Source organism: Dendronephthya gigantea, unplaced genomic scaffold, assembly GCF_004324835.1.
Source record: "Dendronephthya gigantea isolate DGI-Jeju-01 unplaced genomic scaffold, DenGig_1.0 000000F, whole genome shotgun sequence".
NCBI lineage: Eukaryota > Metazoa > Cnidaria > Anthozoa > Malacalcyonacea > Nephtheidae > Dendronephthya > Dendronephthya gigantea.
The window spans coordinates 4,443,575-4,471,244 of record NW_021163010.1 but is presented as its reverse complement, the minus strand read 5'-3'; the positions used below and the strand labels follow the sequence as shown (position 1 = coordinate 4,471,244).

The 27,670-nt window shown below is 37.4% G+C and overlaps 1 protein-coding gene across 2 annotated transcripts in view; it reads right to left on the bottom strand.

Moving 5' to 3' along the window:
• The window catches only part of LOC114532483 (collagen alpha-2(I) chain-like), a 32,864-nt gene that overhangs the window by 3,805 nt on the left and 1,389 nt on the right, over positions 1 to 27,670 (bottom strand). Inside the window, exons 2-65 of one of the 2 annotated variants that reach the window (XM_028554381.1) lie at positions 26,033 to 26,379; positions 24,880 to 25,123; positions 23,786 to 24,352; positions 23,471 to 23,632; positions 22,926 to 23,251; positions 22,450 to 22,696; positions 21,888 to 22,025; positions 21,100 to 21,288; positions 20,508 to 20,659; positions 19,913 to 20,150; positions 18,495 to 18,563; positions 17,720 to 17,757; positions 17,359 to 17,400; positions 17,085 to 17,138; positions 16,735 to 16,824; positions 16,309 to 16,410; positions 16,039 to 16,086; positions 15,872 to 15,925; positions 15,703 to 15,756; positions 15,436 to 15,489; positions 15,241 to 15,294; positions 14,940 to 14,993; positions 14,688 to 14,732; positions 14,264 to 14,362; positions 13,607 to 13,804; positions 12,905 to 12,958; positions 12,617 to 12,661; positions 12,452 to 12,505; positions 12,166 to 12,219; positions 11,926 to 11,979; positions 11,719 to 11,772; positions 11,349 to 11,402; positions 11,144 to 11,188; positions 10,751 to 10,804; positions 10,283 to 10,327; positions 10,109 to 10,162; positions 9,733 to 9,786; positions 9,603 to 9,656; positions 9,216 to 9,269; positions 8,993 to 9,046; positions 8,815 to 8,859; positions 8,200 to 8,244; positions 7,970 to 8,023; positions 7,549 to 7,602; positions 7,193 to 7,246; positions 7,005 to 7,058; positions 6,548 to 6,601; positions 6,403 to 6,456; positions 6,065 to 6,118; positions 5,776 to 5,829; positions 5,600 to 5,653; positions 5,321 to 5,374; positions 5,017 to 5,070; positions 4,777 to 4,830; positions 4,395 to 4,448; positions 4,244 to 4,297; positions 3,975 to 4,028; positions 3,803 to 3,856; positions 3,380 to 3,433; positions 2,859 to 2,912; positions 2,381 to 2,434; positions 774 to 878; positions 272 to 322; positions 81 to 134 (exon numbers count right to left, since the gene is read on the bottom strand). In XM_028554381.1, the coding sequence (XP_028410182.1) occupies positions 81 to 134; positions 272 to 322; positions 774 to 878; positions 2,381 to 2,434; positions 2,859 to 2,912; positions 3,380 to 3,433; positions 3,803 to 3,856; positions 3,975 to 4,028; positions 4,244 to 4,297; positions 4,395 to 4,448; positions 4,777 to 4,830; positions 5,017 to 5,070; positions 5,321 to 5,374; positions 5,600 to 5,653; positions 5,776 to 5,829; positions 6,065 to 6,118; positions 6,403 to 6,456; positions 6,548 to 6,601; positions 7,005 to 7,058; positions 7,193 to 7,246; positions 7,549 to 7,602; positions 7,970 to 8,023; positions 8,200 to 8,244; positions 8,815 to 8,859; positions 8,993 to 9,046; positions 9,216 to 9,269; positions 9,603 to 9,656; positions 9,733 to 9,786; positions 10,109 to 10,162; positions 10,283 to 10,327; positions 10,751 to 10,804; positions 11,144 to 11,188; positions 11,349 to 11,402; positions 11,719 to 11,772; positions 11,926 to 11,979; positions 12,166 to 12,219; positions 12,452 to 12,505; positions 12,617 to 12,661; positions 12,905 to 12,958; positions 13,607 to 13,804; positions 14,264 to 14,362; positions 14,688 to 14,732; positions 14,940 to 14,993; positions 15,241 to 15,294; positions 15,436 to 15,489; positions 15,703 to 15,756; positions 15,872 to 15,925; positions 16,039 to 16,086; positions 16,309 to 16,410; positions 16,735 to 16,824; positions 17,085 to 17,138; positions 17,359 to 17,400; positions 17,720 to 17,757; positions 18,495 to 18,563; positions 19,913 to 20,150; positions 20,508 to 20,659; positions 21,100 to 21,288; positions 21,888 to 22,025; positions 22,450 to 22,696; positions 22,926 to 23,251; positions 23,471 to 23,632; positions 23,786 to 24,352; positions 24,880 to 25,123; positions 26,033 to 26,379 (5,774 nt within the window). The remainder of the gene's footprint in view (positions 1 to 80; positions 135 to 271; positions 323 to 773; positions 879 to 2,380; positions 2,435 to 2,858; positions 2,913 to 3,379; positions 3,434 to 3,802; positions 3,857 to 3,974; positions 4,029 to 4,243; positions 4,298 to 4,394; positions 4,449 to 4,776; positions 4,831 to 5,016; positions 5,071 to 5,320; positions 5,375 to 5,599; positions 5,654 to 5,775; positions 5,830 to 6,064; positions 6,119 to 6,402; positions 6,457 to 6,547; positions 6,602 to 7,004; positions 7,059 to 7,192; positions 7,247 to 7,548; positions 7,603 to 7,969; positions 8,024 to 8,199; positions 8,245 to 8,814; positions 8,860 to 8,992; positions 9,047 to 9,215; positions 9,270 to 9,602; positions 9,657 to 9,732; positions 9,787 to 10,108; positions 10,163 to 10,282; positions 10,328 to 10,750; positions 10,805 to 11,143; positions 11,189 to 11,348; positions 11,403 to 11,718; positions 11,773 to 11,925; positions 11,980 to 12,165; positions 12,220 to 12,451; positions 12,506 to 12,616; positions 12,662 to 12,904; positions 12,959 to 13,606; positions 13,805 to 14,263; positions 14,363 to 14,687; positions 14,733 to 14,939; positions 14,994 to 15,240; positions 15,295 to 15,435; positions 15,490 to 15,702; positions 15,757 to 15,871; positions 15,926 to 16,038; positions 16,087 to 16,308; positions 16,411 to 16,734; positions 16,825 to 17,084; positions 17,139 to 17,358; positions 17,401 to 17,719; positions 17,758 to 18,494; positions 18,564 to 19,912; positions 20,151 to 20,507; positions 20,660 to 21,099; positions 21,289 to 21,887; positions 22,026 to 22,449; positions 22,697 to 22,925; positions 23,252 to 23,470; positions 23,633 to 23,785; positions 24,353 to 24,879; positions 25,124 to 26,032; positions 26,380 to 27,670) is intronic. The other variant, XM_028554984.1, reaches the window with a different exon arrangement.

The window sequence follows — 27,670 nt, the reverse complement described above, 5'->3', positions numbered from 1 at the left end:
TTTCCTTTATAGTATTTCGCGATTATCGCACTGATATCAGCCGAAAAACAAAAACACGTCAGTTTTTCACAGGAACTTACTTTGTTTCCAGGTTTACCAGGTTTTCCTGGTACTCCATCTCTTCCAACACTCCCCTACGGAAATATGGAGAGATATTTCTTCATTCTATATTATTCTACATATTCGCACATATCTCATTATTGAAATGCAACAAAAAAAGTGTAAGAAAGCATGCAGTCATATAATGAACGGCAAACAAAAGTAAACCAACCCGAATTGTAGCTCCCTTTCGTCCTGCTGGTCCGCGCGCACCTTTTCCACCCTTTGTATACAATTGAAAAGGCGAATGAGAACAAATTTTTTTTTGATATACTCATGTTTGAAACAACTTCTATACTTTATCTATGAAGACCAATTAAAACAGCTTCCTATACAGGTTATGTTATGATTTTAAATAAGACATTTGGGGGATAAGACTTCCTACAGGTTATGTTATGATTGTAGAGAAGACATATTCAAATATTCGTTCTGCCCGATGGTCTTCTTTTGTACATATATACGTCTTTAAAAGAAATCCATCGGAAACAGAATATATGAATATTCACCCCCAAATTATCACGCTAGTTTCGTTCCTTTGATAAGATCAAAGAGAAACTAAACAAATGTTCCTTTTTTAAGGAATGCAAATATGTCTCCACCCATAATTGCTGTGTTTTGTGTTTTTTTGGAATCGTCACGTCGACTTTTAATCAACAATTTCGAAAAAATCATACCTTCTCTCCAGGCAACCCAGTCTTTCCTGGAGGACCAGGCGGTCCAGGTGGCCCGGTCGGAACATTTAGGGATAAACCAGGTTTCCCAGGATCTCCCGGTAACCCCTATGAGAAAAAAAAATTAACGATATGAAGTGTGAACTGACCAGGATCTAAGGCCTCTTTATACAAGCAAATTCTCTTTGGTAATTTTATTTTTAAAAATTAACATTTGATCGTCAGTGTAAAGCCATTTAGCTACTGTGATAAATGGAAAATACAAAATGGGTATACTGAATGAGCTGGCCGGGGGAGAGACAATGAGCTCATTGTCTATTGTTGAAAAGTTTATAAAAACACAAATGATGTCTTTCAATTCTTTTTGAAAAGATCAGAAGACAAAACTCCCGTCGGTTTTTACGTAGGCCAGTACAATGGTAGTTCTAAAGATATTCAGAAAACCGGTAATTATACTGTAGAATGCCTTCCACTGAACAATGGACTAGAATGTAGGCATGTCTTGTTTTTAGCCGGCCATTGTTCTGTGTTCGTTCAATGTATTTGGGAGTCTCAGGCCTAGGTTATACGTCGCATTTTAGTCGAATCGAATGCAATTCAAACAATAGATAATAAGATGGTAATGAATGAAGCTTAGTGAGGTTAATCAGCTCATTATTTATTGTTTGAATTGCATTCGACACGACCAAAATGCGACGTATAACCTAGGCCTCACATGCACTCTGATATACTCTGTTTGGGCACAAGCATTATAAGTACGAGTGAGGAGTTTTAGTGAGAACATCAAGACATTTTAACAGAGAAGTATTCATGATTCCTGTTTGCAAACTTCAGAGAACAAAGTAAAGTTATTTTTGAGTCTCTGGTGATCTTCGATGAAGGCAAAGAGATTAACAAGAATCCACGATGAAAGGAAGGATCGATGATGATGCACAGCCGCAGCGGATGGTCACACAATGGATCGTCTTCTTGGTATTCAGTAAATATTTACAGTTTTGTTGGTGTGGATAATATCATCTAATACTGATCAAAGCTTTCTTATCGTACAAGAAGCAGTCATGCAGATTGGACTAAAGCAGTACAGAAGTCAATCTAACGATAAGTTGCATAAGTCCTGATCAGGTCAGTAAACCAATTCACAAGTTTTGGTAGACGGTAGATGCGCTAAATATCAATGCAAGATAAAATCGATTGAATTGTTTTGGGCGATGAAATTAAAAATTTGTATAGTTCAAATAGCTATAAGGTAAAAAGGACGCTGGGGAAATGACATTTTCTCAGTCCACTCAGTCACGTTGGCGTTAAACAGTTGTTTTGTCCTTGTATCATGTGGCCTATATTTTCAAGTGTTTCTTAAAATCTATCGCGTCCCTGGTATACATTTTGTATTTTCCTCTTGCATAAGATGGTATGAAAACTGCTTTTAAAAACTTTGCCAGCCGAGCGACAAGCAACGCCACCGAAAATTTGGCGGAGCGGGGCTGTGACAAATTAGGTGTGTCGTAATCCATGGCTATATATAATCATCGTAATACATTGCGACTTTCATGTGTACCAAAAACGATAATTTTGCCGACGTGCATGGGAATTACAAAAAACTGAAAAACTACCTTCGGTCCTCTCGTAGAAGTATCTCCTTTTTCACCAGTAGGCCCTGCAGTTCCCTGTAGAAACAGAATATAAGAATCCTTGTAGAGGTTTGGAAATATCCTTAGGTAATTATTCTAGATCTGAAGACGACAGTTTATTTCTGGAGGCCGCCCTTATAAATCCCATAAGCTGATTCTGCATGTGTTGCATGATTGGGGCTTGTGAACTGAATATTTGACAAATTCAATTACAATTTCATTATTATTATTATTTCCACTTATTCCACATATCATTATTATATAAACCCCGTTCATACAGTATCCGAATTGCTATCGAAGCAGGTCAAATTTTGAAGTTAATAAAAAACAGTGGAGTTTTTAATGTCCGAGCCCTGAATAAATATACCAAATCTACCTCAATTAATAAGCATTTACTAATAATCGTTGTTTCATAACGGAAAACGAAGATATAGAATATAAATACAAAACTGCCTTATACCTTTGTTCCTCGCTGTCCACGTTTACCGGCGGCGCCTTTTCGACCTTGTCCACCCTAAGCGAAATAAATGTGGGGTTTGAAATGCATTTAAAGAGTTCAAAACAGATTTAACTATATATAGGTGTCTATTTCAAACTCCTGAAAGCAGCCAGTGAAGTATTTGACCGTTTTAACAGGCCCCATTTCAACTGTACCATAATGAAGCGTATGCTATAGATTTAAAATTTCAGTTGTCAAAAGCATGTATGTATTAGTGATGGTCGTATTTTTTTAAAAAGTAGGTGTCGTTGAGATTTTTCTTAACTTAAATCTGGTTGTGTTCTTAAGAATTGTATCTACACTATATAGTCGCTAAATGCGAGTTGTCTGTTATACGTCGCATTTTAGTCGCGTCGAATGCAATTCAAACAATAGATGAGATGATAAACCCCATCTCATTATCTATTGTTTGAATTGCATTCGACGCGACCAAATTGCGACGTTTAGGCCTAATACTTAGCTGATCAACCCGGCCAGCTTACCTTATCACCTTTCTGTCCCGGTTTACCATTACTGCCAGGGACGCCAGGTAAACCCTAGAAAATACAAGGAAATGAGTTGAAACCATAAATGTAAATGAAGTTAAGAGAATTACAGAATGCAGGCTCTGCTTGCTCGTCGTCTCTTATATAGGCCTAAATTAAATCTGCTATTCCACACAGGTTTTTAATATCCCAATCTCATTAAATAACTCACTGAGGTTGACGTTTTTTGCTTCTCCCTCTGGTTTTGTAAACCAGCCCTTCGGCACTAATCATTAAACCATCGCCTAATATGATAGACAGCGATTCCTATTGCAGACACTCTAAATTCAATAACTATATAACGAAGATATCCCCTAGGCTCCTTATTTCACACGTTATACCCTCCCATGCAATCAGTTAAAACTATGGGTGCACACTTACATTAAATGCAGGTTCTCCATCACCCCCCCTCCTCCCCGGAGGACCATCATCACCCTAAAATTAGAAAACATGAAATATACGTCTAAGTCTACGACAAAACTATAAATAACCTGGCTAGAATGCATTTATATCTAGCGTGCTCTTTGGAAAACAACTACATCTTCTCTCTTACATCTTCTCCCAGTGGTCCATCCGGTCCTTGTTCGCCTTGTTCACCCCTCGATCCCTGAAAACAAAAGAACATCGTTAAATAGTTAGTCTTTTGTTACTATAGCCAAGTCTACTTCAACCATATCGTGCCTAAACGTAGCGCATTTCTCATTGTCCTCTAAACACCTATCAAACTTATAATTTCAAAAGTCTAGAAAAACAAAGCACCACGTTCAATTTAGCTATCGGTAGACTTAGGATTACATATGCAGGAAGAAGAACATTATTTACCTTGATGCCTGTTGCACCAATACTGCCATCAGACCCATCTCTTCCAGACGAGCCCTGAAAATCATAAAAACTACGGTCAGTGCATGAAAAATCTTTTATCAGAATTCAATTTAATAAAAAATCTTGATCAGTAATTTAGATTTTTTTTCACCTTTGCGCCACTCTCTCCGTCATTTCCAAACGATCCTTTGTCACCCTTCATTCCCTATTACAGAAATGGTTTTATTATTCAAGTCATTTCATGGTAAGGTATCACATGCTTTATCGAGACCTTGTCATTTTAAAACAGAATGTTCACGAACCGGAATTTTTCTTTGAGACAATTAAAACATTTCGCTCCGCACGCATGCAAAGTTTCGTCTGGTGGAGAGCAGTCTTTAAGTGATTATGATATTTGTAGTTGTAGTTATTTTCGGGTATACAACAGTAGATTGGGTGAGTTCGCTCAACCCTATCTGCAAGCTTCGCACAGAGTTGAGAGCAGAAATATTTAGTAAATTAAATAAGCATTCTATACAAGATAACATTTTCACCTTTTTTCCGGATGCTCCTCTTCTTCCAATATTTCCTAATTTTCCTGGAAATCCCTAAACAAAAGCAACTATATAGCGATGTAGTTGTATATTTTACCATGTTTCCCAATTTCAATATCTATCGAGCAAAGAAGAATCAAATAACAGCAACATCAATGTTATATGCTCATGTGACCTGGTCTATATTTTCCCTAAGGCATGTAGATTAAGCCCGCTTCAAGAACAAGAAAATTTTTTCACCTCAACTCCAGGAGTACCAGGTTCTCCAGGTAATGTTCCTGTACCAGCCGCACCCTTTAAAACAAAATTTATATAAACGAAACTCTACTCAGGCTCCCAAACAAAGTCACTGCGGATATTATTCCCCGATGCAATCGTATCCGGTTTTTTCTCTGCGTGTGGATCGATTTACATCTTTATAAATAACATGCCTCTACTTTGATTTCCATATTATGAATTTGTATATATGTAGAACGTTACCAAAAATAACAAAATAGAAATTCGAAATATTTCATGTATGTAAACCCAGAAAGTTATTAGCTACCTTTCTTCCCTGCGCACCCCTCGGTCCCATTGCTCCTGGATTACCGGGGAAACCCTAAAATAAAGACGAGAGATATTTTAAAAACTGGGAAGATATATTATATATGAGTAACCTGAGGAATCTCGATGTCTTGTATAATAGATCCTCCAATATAAAACAGCACTAATGGTAAACATTTCTCCCTTAACGTTGGTATTTGATAGCTGGCCTTATGCAAGCCAAGTGCCTTATTGGCATCTTATAGTATCTTTACTGATAAAATGGAAAAAAAAACCTTACAGGTCCACCACCTTCTCCCTTCGGACCCTCTCGGCCAGGATCGCCCTCTGGTCCCTGAAAGAATTATATTTAGCTGAAAATGAAATAAAATCCCAGCAGTACAACAGTAGGAAGTAGTAAATAGGAAAGAAATGGCTTGATAAAAATCATATATTATCTCACTATTATTTTTGCACCTTTGTTCCCGGCAGTCCGTTAAATCCAGGTGGTCCCGGAGGTCCATTTGCACCCTGGACAGAATTGAATATAGAGAATATTCAATGATAACAACATACGCGGTCATTATATGGCTTGCTTTGCCCTTAAGCCTTAGTGCTTATGAATTCAATGAAGTGAAAACTTTCAAATTGCCTTGTGAAACGTTAACAGGGTTTCTGTAAATATAGTTGCAAGTGCTATTACTATTTTAGTCATTTTACAGATTTGCGAAACTCTAACATGTGGTTGAGCATAATTGATATTTACCTGTGATCCTTCTCGTCCTAAGTCTCCTGTTCCACCAATGGGCCCAAACGCACCCTTTCAAAAAGTACGAATATATCATAACTCATGCAGTAAATAATGACGATGCGGTTACACTTTACTCCAGTGATTTGGGATTGTTTTTTGTTTCAATGTTAGGAGCAAATATGCGCAATTCCTTATTATCCTCCCTCTCCCGTGTAGAATGAGTGTAAAAACCCTTGATCTTAACCTTCACCTGATTTACTACAAAGTCCACAATAGAAAGTGACATAATTAATTTTCGATAGATGCTGTTGTTAGACATAAAATATGGCATTTGACATTGTGCATAAACTTACATTTTCTCCAGGTTCGCCTAAGCTCCCTGCTCTTCCTGTAGCACCACGCTCTCCCTATAAGGGTGTCCATGTGAAAAAATTTGAATTGAAAAAAAAACAACGTGAATGATACGAAATAAGCTCGAAACGTTGCACTTGATCGTACCTTGTCGCCGGTGATGCCATCTTTACCATTCAGTCCTTTTTCTCCTGGTCTACCCTGAACATAGAAACCAAAAAGGATCGTTTACATTTATTCCCTTAAAATTGTTTGCTTCATTTAAGTTTCAGCTGTAAGATCTACAGCTGTAAGATATTGCTATATGTGTTTAAGAAGATTTCTGCGTTAAACTGATGCGATACTGAATTGTAAATATGCAAGATCCATCAACAATTGCGAGTGAGGATAAGTCATGTCAACTAAATTGCAATAAAAAAGGAAAGTAACTGGTTTGAACTCCTTAGATCACCTAAATCACTGTTGGGACTGTTTCAAAGGTGCTTCGATCATTTCTACCTAACTATCGTATAGTTTAAGCTATGAGATATACTAGTGCAGATAAATAACAGAGCGGTTTTGGTTAATGGAGAAAAAATTCCATCAATCAAAAACTCTCTCTAACCGGGTCTCCATTAGTTCCAAGTCTACCAGATTTTCCTTTACGCCCACGATTGCCCTATATAAAATAATTTTGTCTTGCGATCAAACACATGCAAAGTAATTTTCCATTTAACACAAACGCAATAGATAGGTCTATCAAACAAGATGCGAAGGAGGAAATCTTGAAATTTATTATAATATATAGACTACCTTAGCACCTGTTCTTCCTGCTGGCCCAGCCATTCCTATAACACCACGATCTCCCTAAATCATTATCATCAATATATATCTCATTAAACTTACTAAACACAGTCTTACAGTGTGCAATTTTCCTTAAAACTTGCAATGCAATTCTATACTCCTGAGGCATGTAATATATATTGGCAAATACAAAAATTTCTTACGATCTGCTAACGTTTTCTTGCATTTTGAACACTCTTTACAAATTTATAATTGCATTACAAGTTGCAACTGAGGAAAGTTGCATAGTGTAACAGCGCTGTACTAACTACTAAGTACTGTACTATAAGAAATGTTGTATTGCGACTATGACCGTTAATACGCACCTCTTTACCTCGAGCGCCAGGTCTACCCTTCCTCCCTGTAGGTCCCTGTAGACCCTAAATATTGCATGAGCATAATTTCAGTTTTAAGAATTGAAGAAAAAATTAGGGCGCTTTCCATTAAGCGGTCTGTACTGAAATACAACAGGATCGGTCTGACCGTTTTTACCGTATAAAGGAAAGCGCCCTTAGATAATGTGAGATCAGAGAAACCTTTGAGATTAGAGATTAGAAAACGGGGAATCTAAGGAATCGGGTTTTAATTATTGGCCCTTATCACTATAATGATTTAGAGATGATAACTTTTCATTTTAATAGTGGTGATAGGCGATGATACTGGTGGTGTTATAATACTAAAAGTTTATCTAAAGTGACAAAACGGAAGCTTCAATCATCATGAATTTAATTTGTTATTTATACTCACTATTGGCCCTCTTCCACCACGAATTCCAGCGCCACCTGGTCTACCGGCTGTACCCTATCAAATGAATAGGTTCATATGTATATGGATATGGATAAACGTAATCATCGTTATTCGTCCCCTTTGGAAAAATTTCGAAGGAAATTATCACAGCTAACGTTGTGAGGAAGTCATCTTTCTCATCGCCACAAACGACATAATTCTAACTGTCATGTTCTATCTGGAATACTCACTAGATCGCCGACAGGTCCTTGACTTCCTTTCAAACCAGGTGAGCCCTAATAAAAAATTAAAAAGTATGTGAACTATGAATAATACAAAGTGCGATTACGCAAGATCAATATATAACCCACGTCCGTGGACATGCATGCAGGAACACCAGAACCGAGGGGTTGCAAGGAAGCAAACAACTTGCTTTTACGAGGAGGGGAATGTGGGCAAAGGATAACCAATCAATTTAACGAAATGAATTGCAATGCTTTATATAAACTGAAAATACAACCAAACGCGCTTCAAGAATATCCCAATTGTCTGGCGGAAGCGGAAGGCCCCTAAACCGTGAAGTCACCAGTCCTTGATGTTTGAACACTCCCTACTACGCATTGATACATAGCAGTGTGGTTTTGGAAAAAACGGCAGACTTGCTTTCTATTTTGAACTTATCCACCGTTTAAGCTAAACGGGCTTGATACAACCGGCCCCTGGTGTGTAAGTCTGCGATCCCGTGGTCAAGCTGTTCAAATACAACCTGCCCTCCTTAATTCAAAGTTGCTATATAAAAATTAAAGGGACATTAAAACATTTCCGTCCATGACTGTAGCTTATCTACTTCATGCAAAGTTACTTACTGGTCCTCCTGGTTCTCCAGAAACACCTTGATCTCCTTGTGGACCCTAAATAGCAGGCAAACATTTCGTTTGATTGTCGATCTAATTATGCGACAAGTTTTTGGCCGAGACTTCTTCATATTTATTTCGGTTGGTTCGTGACAAACTCTTCATTCGAAATAATTCGCCTAACAATTACCTTATCACCAATAAAGCCATCTTCTCCTACACGTCCTGTAAACCCGAACGAACCCTACACAAGACAAGCTTTATATTACTTCCAATATACGAAATTAGCAACTTATGACCATTGGCACATAGCGGGAGTGCTCTAAAGCTATTCTGGTGAATGTGAATGATGACTAGTCTACGATTATTTTTGGTACCCTGGTACTCTTTCGAATACGAAATTCAATACTGACCGGAATTGCTGGCCTCCCGGGGTCTCCTTGTGGTCCGGGGAAGCCATATGGTCCCTTGGGAAGATAAAACACAGTAAAAACTCAAGAAGCAAATTCCAAACAAACAAAAAGACATCTTGAGAATGCAATAGATTATTTGAAACAACAAGCTATTCAAAACGTTTCCTTTATTTTTTCAAAATCATCATTCTGTCATCTTAGGATAAGTCAAGTTGAAATATTATAGATTCAACATGAGTTATGTTTTGTGCTTTTAAATCTCGCGCGGTCCGTACGGCCTCATACGGACCGCTCGCGTAGCCAATCTGATTGCAGGAAACGCTAAAATATGAATTCGGACCGCAAGAAAAAAATAACGAGTCATATTAAAATGAGGTCATAGCATACCGGCGGAGCAGCAACTCCAGGTGGTCCAGGAAAACCAGGGGGGCCAGGATATCCCTATGAATGAACATTAAATAGTATTAGTAATTATAACTGGTGCCCAAAATCGTCGTTTTAATAAATTTTGTTTTACCTTTGTACCAAATTGTCCTTGACGTCCAGGTTCACCATCTGGACCAGGTCTGCCCTGAAATAAAGTCGAAACATCCAAAAGTGAAAAATTAATTTCTCTCAATAGCGTAGACGGCCGCTATCCTAATATTTCAGTATTCATTGACTTTGAAAACAATCGAGTTTCTAAAAAATGAATAATTATGACTTCAACTATACAGTTGTTCCAATTCTACAATAATTACGCAAGACGATAGTCATTTCCTCTGAAGGATTATGAGAATATGTAGCCTCGCACAAAAAATAATATCGTGTATAAAGTGAGTGTTTATTCAGTTTTGTGACCAGTAATGATGAACTCAATTTAATATCAATAGCCCATGACGAAAGTTGCTAACCTGCACACCAGGTTGACCTCGTGGACCAGGTATTCCACTCAGACCAGGGTCACCCTGCGAAAAATAATTATGCGTGCTTCAAATAGTAATGAATAACAAACAGTACATCAAGCACCAAAATAAGTGAGAATTTAAACGACCATATTCTTGCGAAAACAAGGAAAAATGACTCACTGAACTACCGTGAGGACCGTATATACCATCAGTTCCAGGATGGCCCTAAACGGAAAGATTTTATTCACATAGTAACGGTGGCAATGGCTTTTGTGATATGTGAACGAAACTACTAAAGTAGAAAAAGTGAAAGTGATGACGATTAATAAGTAAAGATGTGGTGAGGCGAAGAAATCAAGTGGAGCAGAAGTAAAGCAGGAGAAAGGAGTTAAGATAATATAAGTGCAAAAACAGAGGTGCAGGAAATGTTTCACATAAGTCCAAAATGCCGAAAGATTATAAAATCAGCAACCCTAAAGTGTTGAATTTACTATGTCATAAATCGTCGCGTATATTGGTTGTATGTATAAATAAACAAGTCTCATTTTATTGTAATTCGATTTTCATTTGTCGAATTGCATATAGCAAGGAATTATGACACGTGGAAGCCAGGCGTAAAATTAATGAAAAAAACAAATGTATCTATACCGGAGATCCAGTCGATCCAGGAAAACCAGTTGATCCAGGTTCTCCCGGAAGTCCCTGTGAAAAAATTTATCATTGAACTATATGTTGAAATTCTAAGTATTAGAAGGATCGTACTAAGGTAGAAAATTCAGCCAATATATGAGATGAACGATAAGTAACTATAAAGTAAGGGAGCTTCGAGCTTCACAGGAGGTTCGAAGCATAGCTGAAGTAAATTAAAGCCTGTAAACGTGATGACGAGAAGCCTCTGCATTCACAGAAACAGCCTATTCAGAATTTTAAATAGCAGGTTAGGAGACAATTTAGTTTGAAAAGATGGGCCAAAGGAGGCCCAAGCCCATTTACTGTGACTCAGGAACAGAGAGTGTGAAATAATGAAATATTTCACAATACCTTTTGCCCTGGTTTTCCACGAGGTCCTAATAGTCCAACGTCACCCTAGGAAACATAAACGCCGTTATGGGGTCTTTCTAACGCTAAAACATCTTACAAGTCATTATTTTGTAACACTATTTGTTTTAACAAGTATTTCAGGAACATAAAAATAGCAAAATACTTTGAGTTTACTAAACTAGTATATTAAAAATCCCAAACATACCCTTTCACCGCTTTCGCCACGATCTCCCGGTTTCCCAGGATATCCTGGACGTGGCTACAAAACAAATACTCAAAATCTTGAACGTGATCTCCATTTAAATAAGTAGCAAATCAACATTTTTCTTATACGTATCCCAAATTGTAAGCCAATAAGGTTATTTAAATATCTTATCATAAGCAAGCTTCAATAGCTGCCTAAACTCGATGTTTCGATCGAGAAACCTGTCAGAGGGATTAGCATGAAAAACTTTTTAATGATTCTCACAGTTGGCACCGTGAAAATGGCGGTTATATTGTGCTTAGAGTTAGGGAAATTGGTCCCGCTTATAACTGTTCGTTCATTGACACTGTAGTTCAGATATTAAACTAACGGTATTTCCAGGTGGTCCAGGTCGTCCGTCCGGTCCCAGATCTCCCTTTGGTCCCTGTAGAGAAACGAATAACAAATAATTACTTTTATTACCAAGCACGATTTTTAGCCAAGATGAAACAAACAAATACTCCATAGTTCATGCTTGTATTAATTTCTAATAAGCATATTAATTATCCCTAGAGCATGAAAAAAATAAGTTACCTACTGGTGGTCCTTCCTGTCCTCTCTCTCCTGGAAGTCCAGTCGGTCCCATGGCTCCCTAAGATTGTTCAAATAACATGATTAAACGAGAAGAGGGGTCAGACCAAAATCGTGAACAAAATTAATAATTATAAATGCGCAATTCAGTCCACTTCAGCCGGTCACATTTCTCGTCTCTACTGCTCATGCTCACTATCTTTCTTACACTCGAGTATGTATGTTTTCAGTGTCAGGAATTACGCACCGATTTTCCCTCCGAACCAGGAAGTGCATCCAGACCACTCACACCTTTATCACCCTAAAATATATTTTTGTACTGTATTAATTTACTCTTCACCTTTTAAATCAGCATTACTTTTACATTTGTATTAATTTAGTTTTCGTTGTATATACACATATGTCCTAAGTTAGGTGGGTTATAGAATCGTCACATTGACTTAAAAAAGATTGTTTTAACATTTAAATGGCTTTCTAAACAATATATCATATAATATATGCAATGATTTGAAATCTATTTTTTTCCCTCTTACCAACATTCCACGTTCACCTTGAGACCCATCCTCACCATCGACTCCAGGATCACCCTATGCAAATCAAAACCATATACATGAGAAACCTACGCCTCCCTGTCACGAGTCTGTGTTTTCAGAGGAAACAAAACAAACAAACTTAGTACACTCATTTAATTCACTCACCGTTCCTCCGTTTTCGGCGTCTGCGCCATTATCTCCCCTTGGTCCCTAACAACAGAAATTAATAAATAAAAGACGGGTGAACTAGTTAAATCATAGTCGAATATATCTCAGGTACACTCGTTTAAGCATTCCACCAACTGGTGCAAAAACTAGTTGATTTCCCTTCTTCAAGTGACTATATTTTATGTACTGACAGCAGAATAAATTCGAGCTCCAGATCGACACAATAGTTGGTTTATTTCAACTACAATGTATATCGGCCAAATACATCGAATAATTTCTACGAACCCTTTCTCCGGTTTGACCTGGAAAACCAGTGATTCCATTGTCTCCAGGATCACCCTGCAACAAGGAATATTTACAACTACATGTTAGTTATTTCCGCTATTAATAAAACTGTACTCAAAGTTCACGTTATAGAGCATATATTTACGGTAAACTCTCGTATCACGTAATTTGTACATTTACACATTTGGCTATGTGTGATTAAGAAAGAATAATAGGACCAAGTGACCGCAGGAACACCATGTTCGAAGAAAAAATTCTACGAGTTGATCAAGTTGTGCTTACAACTTCGTTCATGCATGCGTGTGTGTGTACGACATAACCATCACATTTTGATTGCAAGTGGCGCGTTTTTTACCCGAATTAGAGAAAAAAACAATATAATATGAGCAAAACCATTTTATACAGCAATTATACATCTTCAAAAGTTGAGGACGTTATGACTTTTAGAAACATTGACGAAGATTAATGCTTGTATTTTACAATCTCACTCACGCTCAAACTTATTGAGTGGGAGATCTCAATTATTTCATATAACGATTCCTTTGCGGTATCTTCACTTGATTAAGAGCTTGTTTTTCAATGTTTTACCTTAAATCATTACATAACTCAGTTTTTATGTCACACTTAATGAGTGTGAGTGGTAGCGAGCTTTTTGACTACAGGCGTAATGTATGCTGATAAAGGGTAAGGTGTACACTATACCGGTTCCCCAGGTTTTCCAGAAAGGCCATTGGCACCTCGTTTACCATTAGCACCCCTCTTTCCCTTGATTCCTACATCACCAATATCCCCCACTGCACCAAGTTCTCCAATAGCGCCGTACAAACCAATTTTTCCAATAAATCCTTGAGGGCCTTGCAATCCTCTAAAGCCGATGGGTCCCGGAGGACCTGATTTACCCTGTGTGTGAGAAAAACGAGAGAAAGCATTTCCGCGATATCAGTCTTGCTTGGGTGCACAATTCGTAGAGTTACATTGGGAAGAAATCCTTTCGAATATATAGAAAAAGCGACAGACCCTATGATACGATCATTAAAATGGGTTACATTGCCAAACGAAATTCAGCGAAAAAGCTTTTATAAATACATTTGATTTGTCATTTATTAAAGTAAACCTATGCTTTTTGGTGCACGCATTGATCCATGTCAAGCTATGTCTTGTTTATAAATAGATGGATATTGGGAGCTATTTCGGCTGGACACTTAGGGAACTGTTTTAGGGAACAACTGTAGCTAAATTTTATGATGATCTATGATTAAACAGGTTTACCCACATATAGGTTGGACATGCATTGTTTTTGGATAAAAGATAAAAGAGAGTGAAATATAAGCATTTTTGAACAGATTTCCGAAAGCCAACCTGTTTTCCAGTAAATCCGCGTGGGCCATTATCACCTTGTCGTCCAGGGAATCCATTGAATCCCACTTCTCCGTCTATTCCAGGTTCTCCAACAGATCCCTAGTAGATAAATATGGCAGTTAGTATGTTTCGAGATTCTAACTGAACTTGACGTTTAATATATGTTCCCCCTTCAAGTATATAGGAGCTTGGCTAAAGTCTGGGGTTCAGAATCACGAGAACAAGACTCTTTTATATCCCGGTGCTAGGTGCTTCTGGGAGAGTGTTATAAATAATGACACTGTTGTTGAGGATTTATACTTATTTTCTAGTTTCTAATGCTTGGAGCGAGGAGATGCATCGGATTGCATTATTAGTTTCTTTGAAGAGAGATATTTCTTTTTACATGTTCACTATATCGGTATATATCAAAATGTCATCAAACCTTTTCTCCACGATCACCTTGTTCACCAGCAAATCCAGGTTCACCCTTGGAATAAGATAAGAAATCACCGTGTTACTGCTATTAAGTATTTAGAAATCAGGCATAATAAATGTTCTTACAAGTTACAAGCAAAGGTATCTAGCCAACTTCATCCGGTCTAAATCCGGACTATGCTGTATAAATGGTTGCCGGGTGCCCAGAAACGAGAAATGAACATTTTGTTGGTTGTATTGATAGTTTAGTTTTACTCACTGGATCTCCTATCCCTCCATCATCCCCGATTATGCCTTGTTCTCCTCGATCACCCTATAAAATAGCAGCACCGTGAAAGCTGTGACCCCTGAGCTATATCATAGCTGCGACCGGTTCCTTTGATGTGAATAATTGCATTCAATATTCCACCTAAATGCATTTGCGGCAACAAATTCCTGCTAAATTTCTTATGCACATGCAGGCGCAAATTTAAGTAAAAATACGTATTACTCTATTTCTGTAAAAAATTGCAGCAAAAAACATCTCTGTATTGATAATTCTGTAGGGTTAAAGCACTCACTCCTGGTCCTTTTCCTCCTTTTATTCCTTTACTACCACCTACGCCCATCTCTCCCTAAGAAGCATAATAATTTAGCAAATAGTGCATGAGGTTTATTTCTGTTAGAAATTTCCCTGCATGAGAAACTACTTGAAGTCAAATCATATTGAATGAAACTACCCGAAGTCAAATCATATTGAATATTCTAAAATTTACCTTTTCTCCAGCCATGCCAACTTCACCAGGATTTCCTGATATGCCTCGACTTCCCTAAAGATGATACATTTCAGAAAAAAAATTATTCTCGTATTTATATTGTTCCCTATTTAGCAGCCTCGTGAAAAGGAAATACAAAAACAATACGCTATTTTATTTTCTCTAACTAAAAAACGAGTGATTGTTATTATTTTTTAATATCAGAGTTTATATTGAACAACGAATAAAAATGAAAACATTACGACGGTACATTATTATCCTGCTTACCTGTTTGCCAGGAATCCCCAACCGTCCGATTGGTCCAACAACGCCTTCACTGCCCTTCAAAGAAAAATGTAGAAAAATTGAATCCCGAGAAACTTCCTGCTTTCGTTGTTGTATGTTTGTGTCTAACACGATTTTTTGTTGGCTGTTTGATCTTCTGGTCAGAACTTACACATAGGCCATATTTTCCAATTTCGCCAAGTTCTCCTTCTGGACCTCTCGGACCCTACAATTACGAAATGAAAACTTTATAGACGATGGTACACAAGTGAAGGAATTTTCGCGAGGAAGTACGGTGACTTAAAGAATTAAACGCAAACATTTTGAAAATACAAATACCGGCATGCCTTTAAGCCCTTTTGGTCCTCTAGCACCAGGTATTGGATTCTAGATAAAAAGCAAATGTGAAATATTGTTTGGAATCTGCGTCGATGTATCTTTCCCAGCAATTAATATTTTTATGTTCATTGTTACGAAATCGTCTGTTTAGTTCTGTTCTCTCCGTTGACCTCTTGATAGTATGGAGTCGCGTTTCCATGGCACTTTATTCGTGCAGGAGCAATGCGTTATCCTTTTTGTATGAAAGCAGAAATCTTAGACACACCGTACCCTTGTTATTTCGGTTGCAATTACTGCTGTAAAATTTTGGTCAGCACTCCTCATGACAAAACCATCAAACGCAGGGCCTTTGACTCCTGAACGCTCGATTACCTGAAATGTTAAAAAAAACAAGAAACAAACACATGAAAATGCTTTCTCGGCAAACGTCAGGCCTCAAACTTCTGGTTAACTAAGTTTCTACGCCTACACAGCTTAAACAAAAGCCAAGTTGACAGAGTCAAAAAGGTAAACCCGTGTGTTGGAAGTGGAATTGATTAAAGTTGGGTATTTTCAGAGCCATTTTGACTGAATCTTACAGTTGTTCACTGCCTTCTTCCAAAACGTAGGCCACTTACGCCAATGTAGAAACAGCGAAAACAACTTTTTTCACGAGCGTGCGATGACTTATCCTTAGTTTCATATAATTAAACTCACCACTGCACCAGATGCACCAACCAGACCATGCAATCCAGGGGCTCCAGGGTTTCCAGGTTCACCGGGAACACCAGGTTCGCCAATCGTTCCCTGATAATGTGAAAAATACAACATCTATAGCTACATTCATCTCCAGATAAAATTTATCAGTATACGCTGTTGAGACATATATAGATAGACTAATCAAGAACACTTAAAGACTAATTGGGTTGATAGTTGTTATTGATGTTGATCAAATTCAAAAGTGAATATATCGCTTTCCAGCTTAAATATATAACATACGACGAAGGTATCAATTTTAACCTCTACAATTATTACGTCATCGCTTAAAGCAATTTTAGAACACTCACAAAAGCTCCTGGAGAACCCGTATTTCCCAAAGCACCAGGCTCTCCTTCACCACCCTATAAATGCAAAAAAAACAAAAGTTACTCCTACGATATATATATCATACGATATGAGAATTCGTCCAAATGATATGATGATATATGAGAATTCGTCCAAATGCTACCCGAACTATTGTCGAAACACTTTTAGCCAAAGGAAAAGTCTTGTAAAACATTTGCAAACATTTTCACCCTCCCATTTCCACTTAAAAAAAGGTAAATTTAACGTATGATTTACCCCTCTTCCAGAAATTCCTGGGTCTCCTGGAGGACCTCTAACCTAAACAAAATACGTAGTTAATTTTTATTAATTTTTTTTCATCTTGGCCATGCGGTGAGTTGGTTTATTTATCCTCTGTCAGGAGCCTTGTATATCGACACAGCGAGGAAGAATGGCAGCTTAGACAACTGTTTCTCCATAAAAAATATTTCAAATTGGCGCAATTCACGCTATGAATTTCGTCTTTTGGTGTGAAATATACCGCATTCTTAATCCGTTTTTTAAACATAAACCGCAACAGAAGTATGAGTGATGACGTGGAGGCTGCATGCACGTCGATGGTGAGAAAACATGATGAATAAAGAAGCATTTTCCTTACCAGAACAGCAGGCTCTCCTTCCGTTTCGAATTCAATACCTTGAAATTAAAAAAACTGCAGAGTTCACAAAATGTTTTGTTTATAAACGATATTTTTCATGCTGATTTTTCATGCCGTTCAAGAATGTTCAAAAAATTGGGGCAAAGGTCATTTGGTAACATTTTCAAGAATAGTAGAATATTTGTCATGAATAAATTAAACTGAAACATTTATATAAATTTGGTCTTATAATCGCGTTGGGGAGAAAAAAAATACCGTTGCGAGTTAATGTGAGTAATGATATAGACTAGCGTTTCCTAAGGAAGGCAACGGGAAAACGTGGGAATAGTCCCCCTTTTGTCGGCTAATAAACTAAGGTAGCGAGTGTGATAATTTTGTTTTATTACATGTTTTCATTAAATTATCACGTGTAGCGTTTTCCCAAACACCCTGTGGTTTCTGACACATATTTATAGACCGATGTGCAGTTAACACAAACAATGTTGGAACGTTCTCATCTTGATTAACAACTTTTAAATATTAATTTAAATGTCCCGTTCCAAAAAAATTGGGTTCCCCAATTTTCGCGCCTGATTAAACGTTTTCAAGATTTCTAACTGAATTGCATTACTCTTAAGAGACTTCGTAAGCCGATATCAGAAAAATTTAAATTTTCCAAGTAATCCAATAAAATAATTAGCACAGCAATTACGCCAAATATGAATAAAATTAACGAGTGCGTCACAATGAAATATATGTGACACGAAGGCATAACAAGTTGTTCCCTTTTACTCACCAGTATCTAAATGTAAATCACGTTTTCTTCTTTCTAATAAAGAGTTTTTGCTAACTGCTTCAAGAAATCCTAGAATTATACAAATTGAAGTAAACTGTTCACCGATTAAATTTTTTCACTGGAAAAAAACACGAAAGGAATTTATGAATGAACCGGATGTATGAATGTACGAGGTGTTATTTGGAAAGTAAAATTGTTCGTTTTTATCCATCTTTCTGTTTCTGTAATTTGTCAATGAAGTCTACGAATAAATGAATGAATGAATATTTTTTTACGATTATCAAAGAATACGAAGCTGGGAACCGTACTTGCATGTAACTTGTGTTCCTTCGCCATGCAATCACATATATTTTATTGTGACGACAAGGGGCGTTTGGGCCCGGGGAGTTGGGGTATGCGCCATTCCAAATTTTAAATTATTTTTAAAATAAAAGAAGACCTGTTCAAAAATGCCTAAAAAGACACTGCCCCAAATTAAACTTCCCGTACTCTTCCGACAGAGACTCTTATACTAAATATTTAAGCGTATTGCTGGATAGATACTTGGATTCAAGTATTCGCGCGACTCTCTACTTCTTGCATGATATCATTGCCTTTGCTTTAATCAATACATAGTCCTGGATTTTTGTTTACTTCAATTGACAAATAAAGCAATTTTATTGAAACGCAATTTTATTGAAACCTTCACGGATCCGAAATGTGGGCATTTTAGGTCAGATGTTAAACAATGCTCAGCTAGGCCTTGCAAAGGTGATTCGAAGCTCCTTGCATGTCTCATGAAGTTTATTACCCGTTGAAATTCTTGTTCACTAATGATTGAACTTCCACAAATTCCCATATAATGTTTATAATGATGATGCATTGAGCTATTTCAGTTTCTTTAGACACGCTTGCTATAGGAACGTACCCGTTGAAAATATTGTAACTCAACATATAACATAATCATACTGTATACGGATATATATAGGAATATTATAACCCCCCAATATATAATAAAATAATACGATATCATGTAAGATGTGATATTGAGTATGAATAAGGGGCCCGTTCTATCCTTGAAAATGCTGCATGGGTAGTGATATATTATTTAATGATTGCCTGCTTACGAGGCTGACTACACCAGTGGTACCTAGGGAATTTAGCTGTTGATGAAGGTGGCAGAAATTGTCACCCCGCTAGGCGTTCACTCAGAATGACCTGGCAGAGTCAGTCACATTTTTCCTCCAAGTTGTGTGTCGTTGTATAGTGCTCAAATTGTGGTCACGTTTGCAAGCTATTGCGTTAGAAACATGGTAAAAGATATCTTTCCAACACGAGGGAGCTCGCTGCACGGGTTAATCCTTTTCACATTTTTAAAAAAAAACATGATTCATATTTATATATATATACGTGAATAGAAACACGAACATTTTCGTTACCTCTTTTACATAACTCGACAGAAATCTTGTTGGTATATTGATCAACCGAATTATACGATGTTGCCAAATAAATATTCTTCTCTCCGTCTGGGACAGTTATCTTTTCATATGCGTCAACGTCGATATCGTCTGTTACGGGGAACATAAAAATATTTGAAATAGCAGAACGCAGGTTTTTCGCAGCTTTTGCAACTTCTTCTGTTTCTTCAAATTTCCCATTTGATACGAAAATAACATTCTGAAATTTCAACATACAACAATTAATACGACTGCATCTATGCTAGCTATTGCCGCTTAGTATTAAATGTCTTCAGTATAACTTCAAAAGTGGTGGTTATCGGAAATCAAAGCGACAATAGAAGAAATAGGCAATTTATGCTATATATATAATAGGCCTGCTAAAATTATTCAAATTGTTTCAAATCATAGGTCATATCTACGTCTGAATTGTTAACTTATCCCAAATCGAGAACGAGTGATATTTACGGGTTTTTTTTCTCAATCTCTGTGTATATAATGCGCTCATGCACTTCCTAATATTTTAAATCCAGCCAACACATTGTCTCACCCTCAATTACTCTAAAAATTTACCTACCCTTATTTCATTGGGATGTGACCCCGCTTCTGGAGTAAATAGTCGATCTTTGGCAATTTCAAATGCCTTGGCAGCCCCGGCAGTTGAACGCTCACGTGACGCACGAATCCTATCAATTGCGTTGAATATTGCTCGTCTTTTATACCGGACTCCTGTAATTATAAAACATATTTTGGTTAACCTTTTCCAACCCAAAAGAAACCTGTAGATGAACTTCAGCTACATAATCAACAGAAGCGAGATCAGAGGCAGATTGACCTATACAACATTTAGAAACGTTTTATCATTCCTTCATAACTTTCTCCAAAACGGGGGATCCCAGAAGCAATATAAATCACAGCCGCACTGGAATCACTCCCCTCCCCCTTGGCATTTCTGTGGACCAGCCAGTCTCCAGATCACTAGCACAGAAATTGCCGCTTTTCTCCCTAAAACTTGATCGGTAAAACTAGGAATAGTTGGATTCAAACCTCATCTGACATCTTCCTTAGGGTTTTCTATGATGAAAACACGCACGGATTGCAATTACCTCAGGTAACACCATTACATGCGAATGTATACGATAAATTACACTCAAGACTACTTCGCTTACCAGCACTGGACGAGAACTGCAGGTGTATTCTGGCGTCTCTGTCGAAAGTTATGACACCAATGTATGTATTGGTTCTGTCAACTTCCAATGCATCCATGACGTTTTTCATAAAAGTCTTTACTGCATCAAATTCTCTTTCACTCATAGAATTCTGTACGATAAATGCCAAGTCCATTGCGTATTTACAAACTGACAGAAAATGACAATTGAGATAAATCAAGAACATACCTATTAAGTCTGTGTTACTAAACTATTTGACATATTCTACCTAAACTGGTCTGGCAGTATTAAGAGCAGCGAAACTAGAAGGGCTATGGTACGGTGTCTCAGTTTCGACCTGCATGCCCTCTTCAAGCGAAAATGCCCTTGGAGAATTCCAATCATATTCGTAAACTAAATAAAAACTACAAAAGTGCGATACATGAGAACTTAAAGTGACTGTATTATAAATGATTCCGCAGCCCTGGTATTATACATAGGATATGCATGATTTTAAAAAAAAATGTCTTCAGGTCGTTTATTTTAACATAGCTCGAAAGAGCACCTTAAATATAGAAATTTTGTATTAAAATATGTAAAATATAGCCTAGTAAAGTTATGCTGTTCTTATAATACTTACGTGGTGTACCTACTTACCTATTTACTGAAAGTTAGGCTAATTTGATTGGTATATTTCGGATTACGTATGGAAATTTGGTGTCTTTTCTAAAGACGTTCCTAATAAACTCGCCAAGAAATGTGCTCTAATAAACTGGCTTTCGAAATTTTAATTGCAGAACCACGCATACCTGTTCTCGTTTCAACACAAGTGCGACATTCACCAGGGGAACGGCAGCATTTTTCTTGCCCAGGACAGAGGTAATCCTTCTGGCACTGATCTTGTACTTCGGGGGGACAGGATGGAATGCGACAAAACCCTTCTTTAGCTGGAAAAAAATTGTGAAACAAAATTTTGTTATCATGGCTGTTTTCTTTTATTATTTTGACGTTACTCTCCAGGATTTGGTCTAACCAACTCAGTCGGAATTGCATTGTGGGCTCAAATAAAAGAGAGCCGGTCCAGCTATAGTTAAGCTTTTATAATATCTTATTTAATTTTCTCTACGTTGGCGGATAATTGCGTAGCACCGAGCCATTGGAAGTAAGGAAATTACAAACGTGATGCGGCATATGATTTGCACAATTCGAAGGCAGAAGTTCCAGTGGACAGAATATTTTGAGAATTTATGACTTTAATTCGTATGAGCATTTAAGCAGCAACTATCAGTCTTCCATGCGTTTTACGAACTGCAACCCAACACGATAGAAATCCATGCAGATTTTTTGTATAAACTAAAATATTCTACTTACGAGAGCAGGAGGTCAAGACGAAGCTTTTCTTAAAATCGTAAACATCGTCATCTTGCGAGTGAGCGAGCGACAAAAGATTAGAGGATTGCGAAACAATTTCATCGAAATATCTGTAAGTATCAGAGCCACCATGAACTCCCCATATCTGAACACCTTGATCTCTTAAACCTTGGGTTGCGCTCGAGAGACTAGTTTCTGTTTTCGTTGGTAAACTAGATGAAAAAACAACCAAAATACGGCGGCCAATCTGAAAAGTAAAAAACAGTCAGTGATGTTTGATCTCTCTTGAAGTTGAATGAAATCAGTCATTCATCAATCTGAAATTAATATAACTGAACATTTCAATAAAGTTTGCCCATCTAACATAAAGTTTTGTTTACCAGTTGAGCAAGATGCTATAAGAAAATATCGTATGGACATGCTAAAAACTTAAAAGGGACAGAAACTCGGCGTTAATGTAGAATCTTATTTCAAACCTTGCGAAGTCCTCCCTTCAGGGTGAAAATATTCTCGTTGGTAAATCTTAAAGCTTTTTCGAGATTTCTTTCTCGTTGGTTGGACAGTTTTATGTTATCTATTGTTCTTTGAACTGTTTTGAACGGTTGTGCCCAATTCATTTCTACCTCCACCTCGTTACTATAGGTCAGTATCGCGACTCTTGCAGCAGTCTCAGATACGCTAAAACCATGCACCAGTTCCTTTGATAATTTTTTGAGACTCTCCAACAAATCTTTTTTATTTTTGTCCCCTTTGGTACCGGATGAGTCGAACAAAAGGACTATTTCTGCTGGACTGAAGCAATCTAGGAGTAGAGAAAAGCGTATTAGGATATACTTTTTATTAAAAAGAATGACTAAAAAAAAAGTAACATGAAACAAAGAACCAGAATGTATCCGTGGCTTTTCGTGGCAATCTCATTTCCAATCACTAAACCAAACCTTGCTACGAGTCCATATCTTCATAAATACACGTTTCTGATCGGCCAATTCTGTCACTAACTGTGTTTATGTATAATACTTACCTGAGGTGGGTAAAACACATCTTCTACCACAAGCATTTTCACAGCAAATCGTATCATCAGGACAAGGGCTTGCCCGGTCTGAATCTAAGTCACACTCGTTAAAAACATTATCGTCCTCGCATACCTCTCCTGGGTCCACAAACGGGCATTTTCCTGGTTTCTCTAAAATTTAACACAATCGCAAATATAGATTTTCATAACTTCAAATTTGGTAAGAAAAAAGATTCACTGTATAAATACTCAACAAAATATCTCTTGCGCTTAATAAGATTTGCAGCTACGATTTAGTAATTTCTGTGGTGCCGAGTTTTATACCTTTGCAGAGAATTTCTGACACGGATCTGGCAAAAAATGCAGCATTTTGAACTTCTCGTGACCGAACTCGCTTTTGCCAAATGCTATGAGGCGAAGTAGCGATTGCTTTCATCTTTGTTACTGCTGCAAAATTATTACCAACGGCCATTCCCATTACAGTTACTCCTTGACTTTTCAGTACTGAAATAGCATTATCCACAGCTGGTTGATTAAATAAAGAGCCCCCGTCATCAAACACAACAAGATATTTATCTACAGCATTTCTTACACCGCCTCTGACATCAAACATGTTTTGAGATGCTTCACGCAGGCACTTGTGTAAAACAACGTCACTTCCTCTTCTTCTCATTGACTTCAAAATCCTTTGTATTCCTGCTCTTGCGTAAATTTTATTCAGTTTTAACAAAATATTTCCATGTTCGGCACAAGATATTATACCGACATGCACACCATCGTACTTCCTGATGCCAAATGATAACAACATAGCGTTAGTGATTTGTTTCACGTCTTCTATTTTATTTGACACAGTGGGAATGAGGAATACAATGTCCAAATTTCGCTTGCAAACTAAAAAATACATAAAAAATCACCGCAAACTGTATAGCTTCCATTAGCGAAGGGGGGATGCGGGAGAGCGGTTGCTCACTTTTTTGTTCATGTAGTTTGAAAATTCAGTGTAATTTTTTGTTATGCATGTTCATCAAATGTTTAGCTATTTTTCAATATTTGTTTTCGATGATGCTCCGTCGACACGCAGGGAAGGGACATGAAGTATTTGTTTTCGGTATTGATGGAGTATTTGCATGTAAGCATCTGAATTCTAATAGTTCTTTTAATAATTCTAACAGTGTTAGTTATGGCTTCTTGTGTCACTATGTTATATATAGATGTGCATTGGGTAAAGATGATTGTTATATGAGAAAGTGACCTTTTTTGCCTGTGCACACCCATTCTCTAAATAGTTCTGCGGCCCTTTGGCTTACTCAATCATGTCTTCATTTCTACTTTACCTCACCATAGTATAGCAGTGAAGCCGTGAAGGGTATCATATTTCTGCTAAAACAGAATTCTATGATATACGCGTAAAATCATACCTTTGCAAAACGAATTGACTAGGCCTTCAACCACCGTTTCCAAAGCGTCAAAGTTATCGGCCAGGTAGACATTTTCATCTTTGTCTGCTGCAATTTCCAGCATCTCAGGAATATTCACCGAGTCTCCAACTCCCAGGACAAACACTTCCACACCTTTTCTCGTCAGTTTCCTAGTAGCTTCGGAGAGGTCAGCATCGATATCATCGGCTCGCGATTGCTGGCCATCAGTTAAAATTAAAAGGATCTGCAAACATCGATTTCCAGTAAATTCGAAATCGGAATAAAATTCAAACATCATAGAGCATGGACATGCAAAAATGTACTGTGCCTAAAGGAGTTACATATTATGTTTTATTTAGATTTATATTCTATTAATGTATTTGAACTTTAAAGCATGACGATTAAAATTTCAGTCAAATCAAATCACCACATTGGTCAGACAGCTGGAATGTAGAAGCTAGTCGCTACATGCTTTTTGGTATATGGATTTTACAGTTTATATTCTCTAAAGACCGTTCAAACTAAAGCAACAAGTTCAAAAATGTTGGATTTGTTGTATAATAGTGATTAGCTAACAAATGTTTTGATCGAAGTAGATAATGTGGGATTAATTTTGACGTCGATGCTTAAGGATATCCCCACTAAAACACAGGCGCGCACATTGATTAAAGAGAATTATGGGCGTTGTTAGTTCTCGAACCAACGTTTGTAGTGCTTGTATTTAATAGGAAACGTGCAGGCGTATATCGATCATTAAAAATTTTCGGTGGGGTAAAGTGTTACATCTTTTCACGACTTCACCTCTCAAGTCGTGAAAAGATGTGAGGCAGCTGAGGTGGGCCAGTGGTATTCACCCAAGAAAAATTTTTGCAAAAATTTAGTCTAGTCACTCAAAAACCCAATTTTGGCACATTCTCGGTTTAAATTTATTTCAAGGAGCCGTCTCATTCACTAAACGTCAATAAGGATGTAGGTTTGTCGTCCAAATTATTTTGACTTTCTTTGTTCCATTAATTCGACAGCCACTTTTCTAAAAGATGTCACACCCTCCCACCTGGGCTGCACCCTTGCTAGAGCAGAACAAGTAAAAACGCTTAAAAATGCTGAATTAACGGTTGGTATTTATGGGACAACACTCCCCATTATAGCTTACCTTAGGCACGAAAACTCTGTATCTTGTTGTATCTGAAAATAACTCCTTATCAGCTTTCTCTAAAGCAAGATCAATCCGAGTTATACCACCGGAAGGATAAGAAAGACCATCCCGTATGGTATCATTCATTTTCCTGAAATCGAAATTTGGGTTGTCGAACTGGTGAAAGCTTATAATGGTCTTTGCATCTGAGCTGTACGTGATGATCCCAACGTGTGTTCCGTCTTTCGAAACATCGAATCCAGCAATGACTTTTATAATAAACGACTTGACCTTATCAAAGTTTTGCCTGCTTATGCTACCAGAACGATCCACAAGAAATCCAAGCTCCACAGGGGTGTCACATTCTAAATAAGTGGAACAGAGGTATTACACATTACTCATTGATCAAAAAGGTGTCAAGATCGCATAAGGACAGGGCTCTTGAGCGGTATTATGCAACGCACTTTTGTGAAATGACGTTATTCTAAAGGAGACGAACGCAACATATTTCTAACAATGTGGAAAAAATTATGAGAAATGAAAAAAAAAATGAACAAATGGTATTATAGCACCGACTGATGCTCAGCATGTAGTCTGAGACATTAACTTCTTTATTTGATATCGTGGTAATTTACAATCAATAACCCTTATCGAGCGGGCTTTAATAGCTAATAGACCATATTACCAAGCAATGACTTTGTAATTCTTCATTTGTGAGTTTGACCCCAAATGGCAGCAAAACCGGTTGTATTATAAGCTTAAAAAATCATGTGCACGAGAACAATAGAAAAACTTGTGAACGTAATATTATTACAGTTAATCACTATCTGTTCATGAGCAGCCGTATCGCACACGATTTCAAGTAGTATGGAGTAGATCGTACGCAGCACATGCAGACGCGAGTGCTGAAAGTTCTCAAAATAGGAGTTAACTTTATTGGCGAATTACTTAGCATCAAATGTGGTATAACAACTGCGTAATATAAACAAAATACTTCTCGACGTTTCGACCTTGAGTCAGTCCACTCTCCTGACGAAGGCTCTCAGGTCGAAACGTCGAGAAGTGTTTTGTCTGTTTTAGCCTTTTAGGCAGTTGTTATACCACATTTGACGCTAAGTTGTTTAAAGTCGCTGCCACGCTGCTCCCTGGTTTTATTGGAGAATTATTTCAACAGTAAACATTGTGAATGTCTAAGCTAAGAGAATCAAAGTTGAAGCTTAATTATATCAGTCATCAGACGAATCGGTAAGCCATTTACAACTGCATTGACTAAATATTCACTGCTTTCGGATATTTTTCATGAAAATAGCTTTTTGATGAATATAGTTGTTAAAATCTACGAAACATATCTACTATATAGAAGTCTTCTTGACCAGCTATTTGCGCAGATAATATTGTCGCTTTGGCAAAACTCCAAAAGACAGCGCAGCACGTTGCAAAATTGGCAGGCACATGATATTGTAAACGTCTGTTTAAAACAAACTAAATTATATATAGTCATAGTATATGACTCAATTCCCAATTAGGCGTTTCTAATATCTACATTTGCGAGACTAAAATCCTAAACTCGCAGTTGTTACTGACATGTTGTCCTTGATCGAGAAAGTTTTTATAACTTTTTTTATTCTTTTTAGTAGCAATGAACGACAAACATTC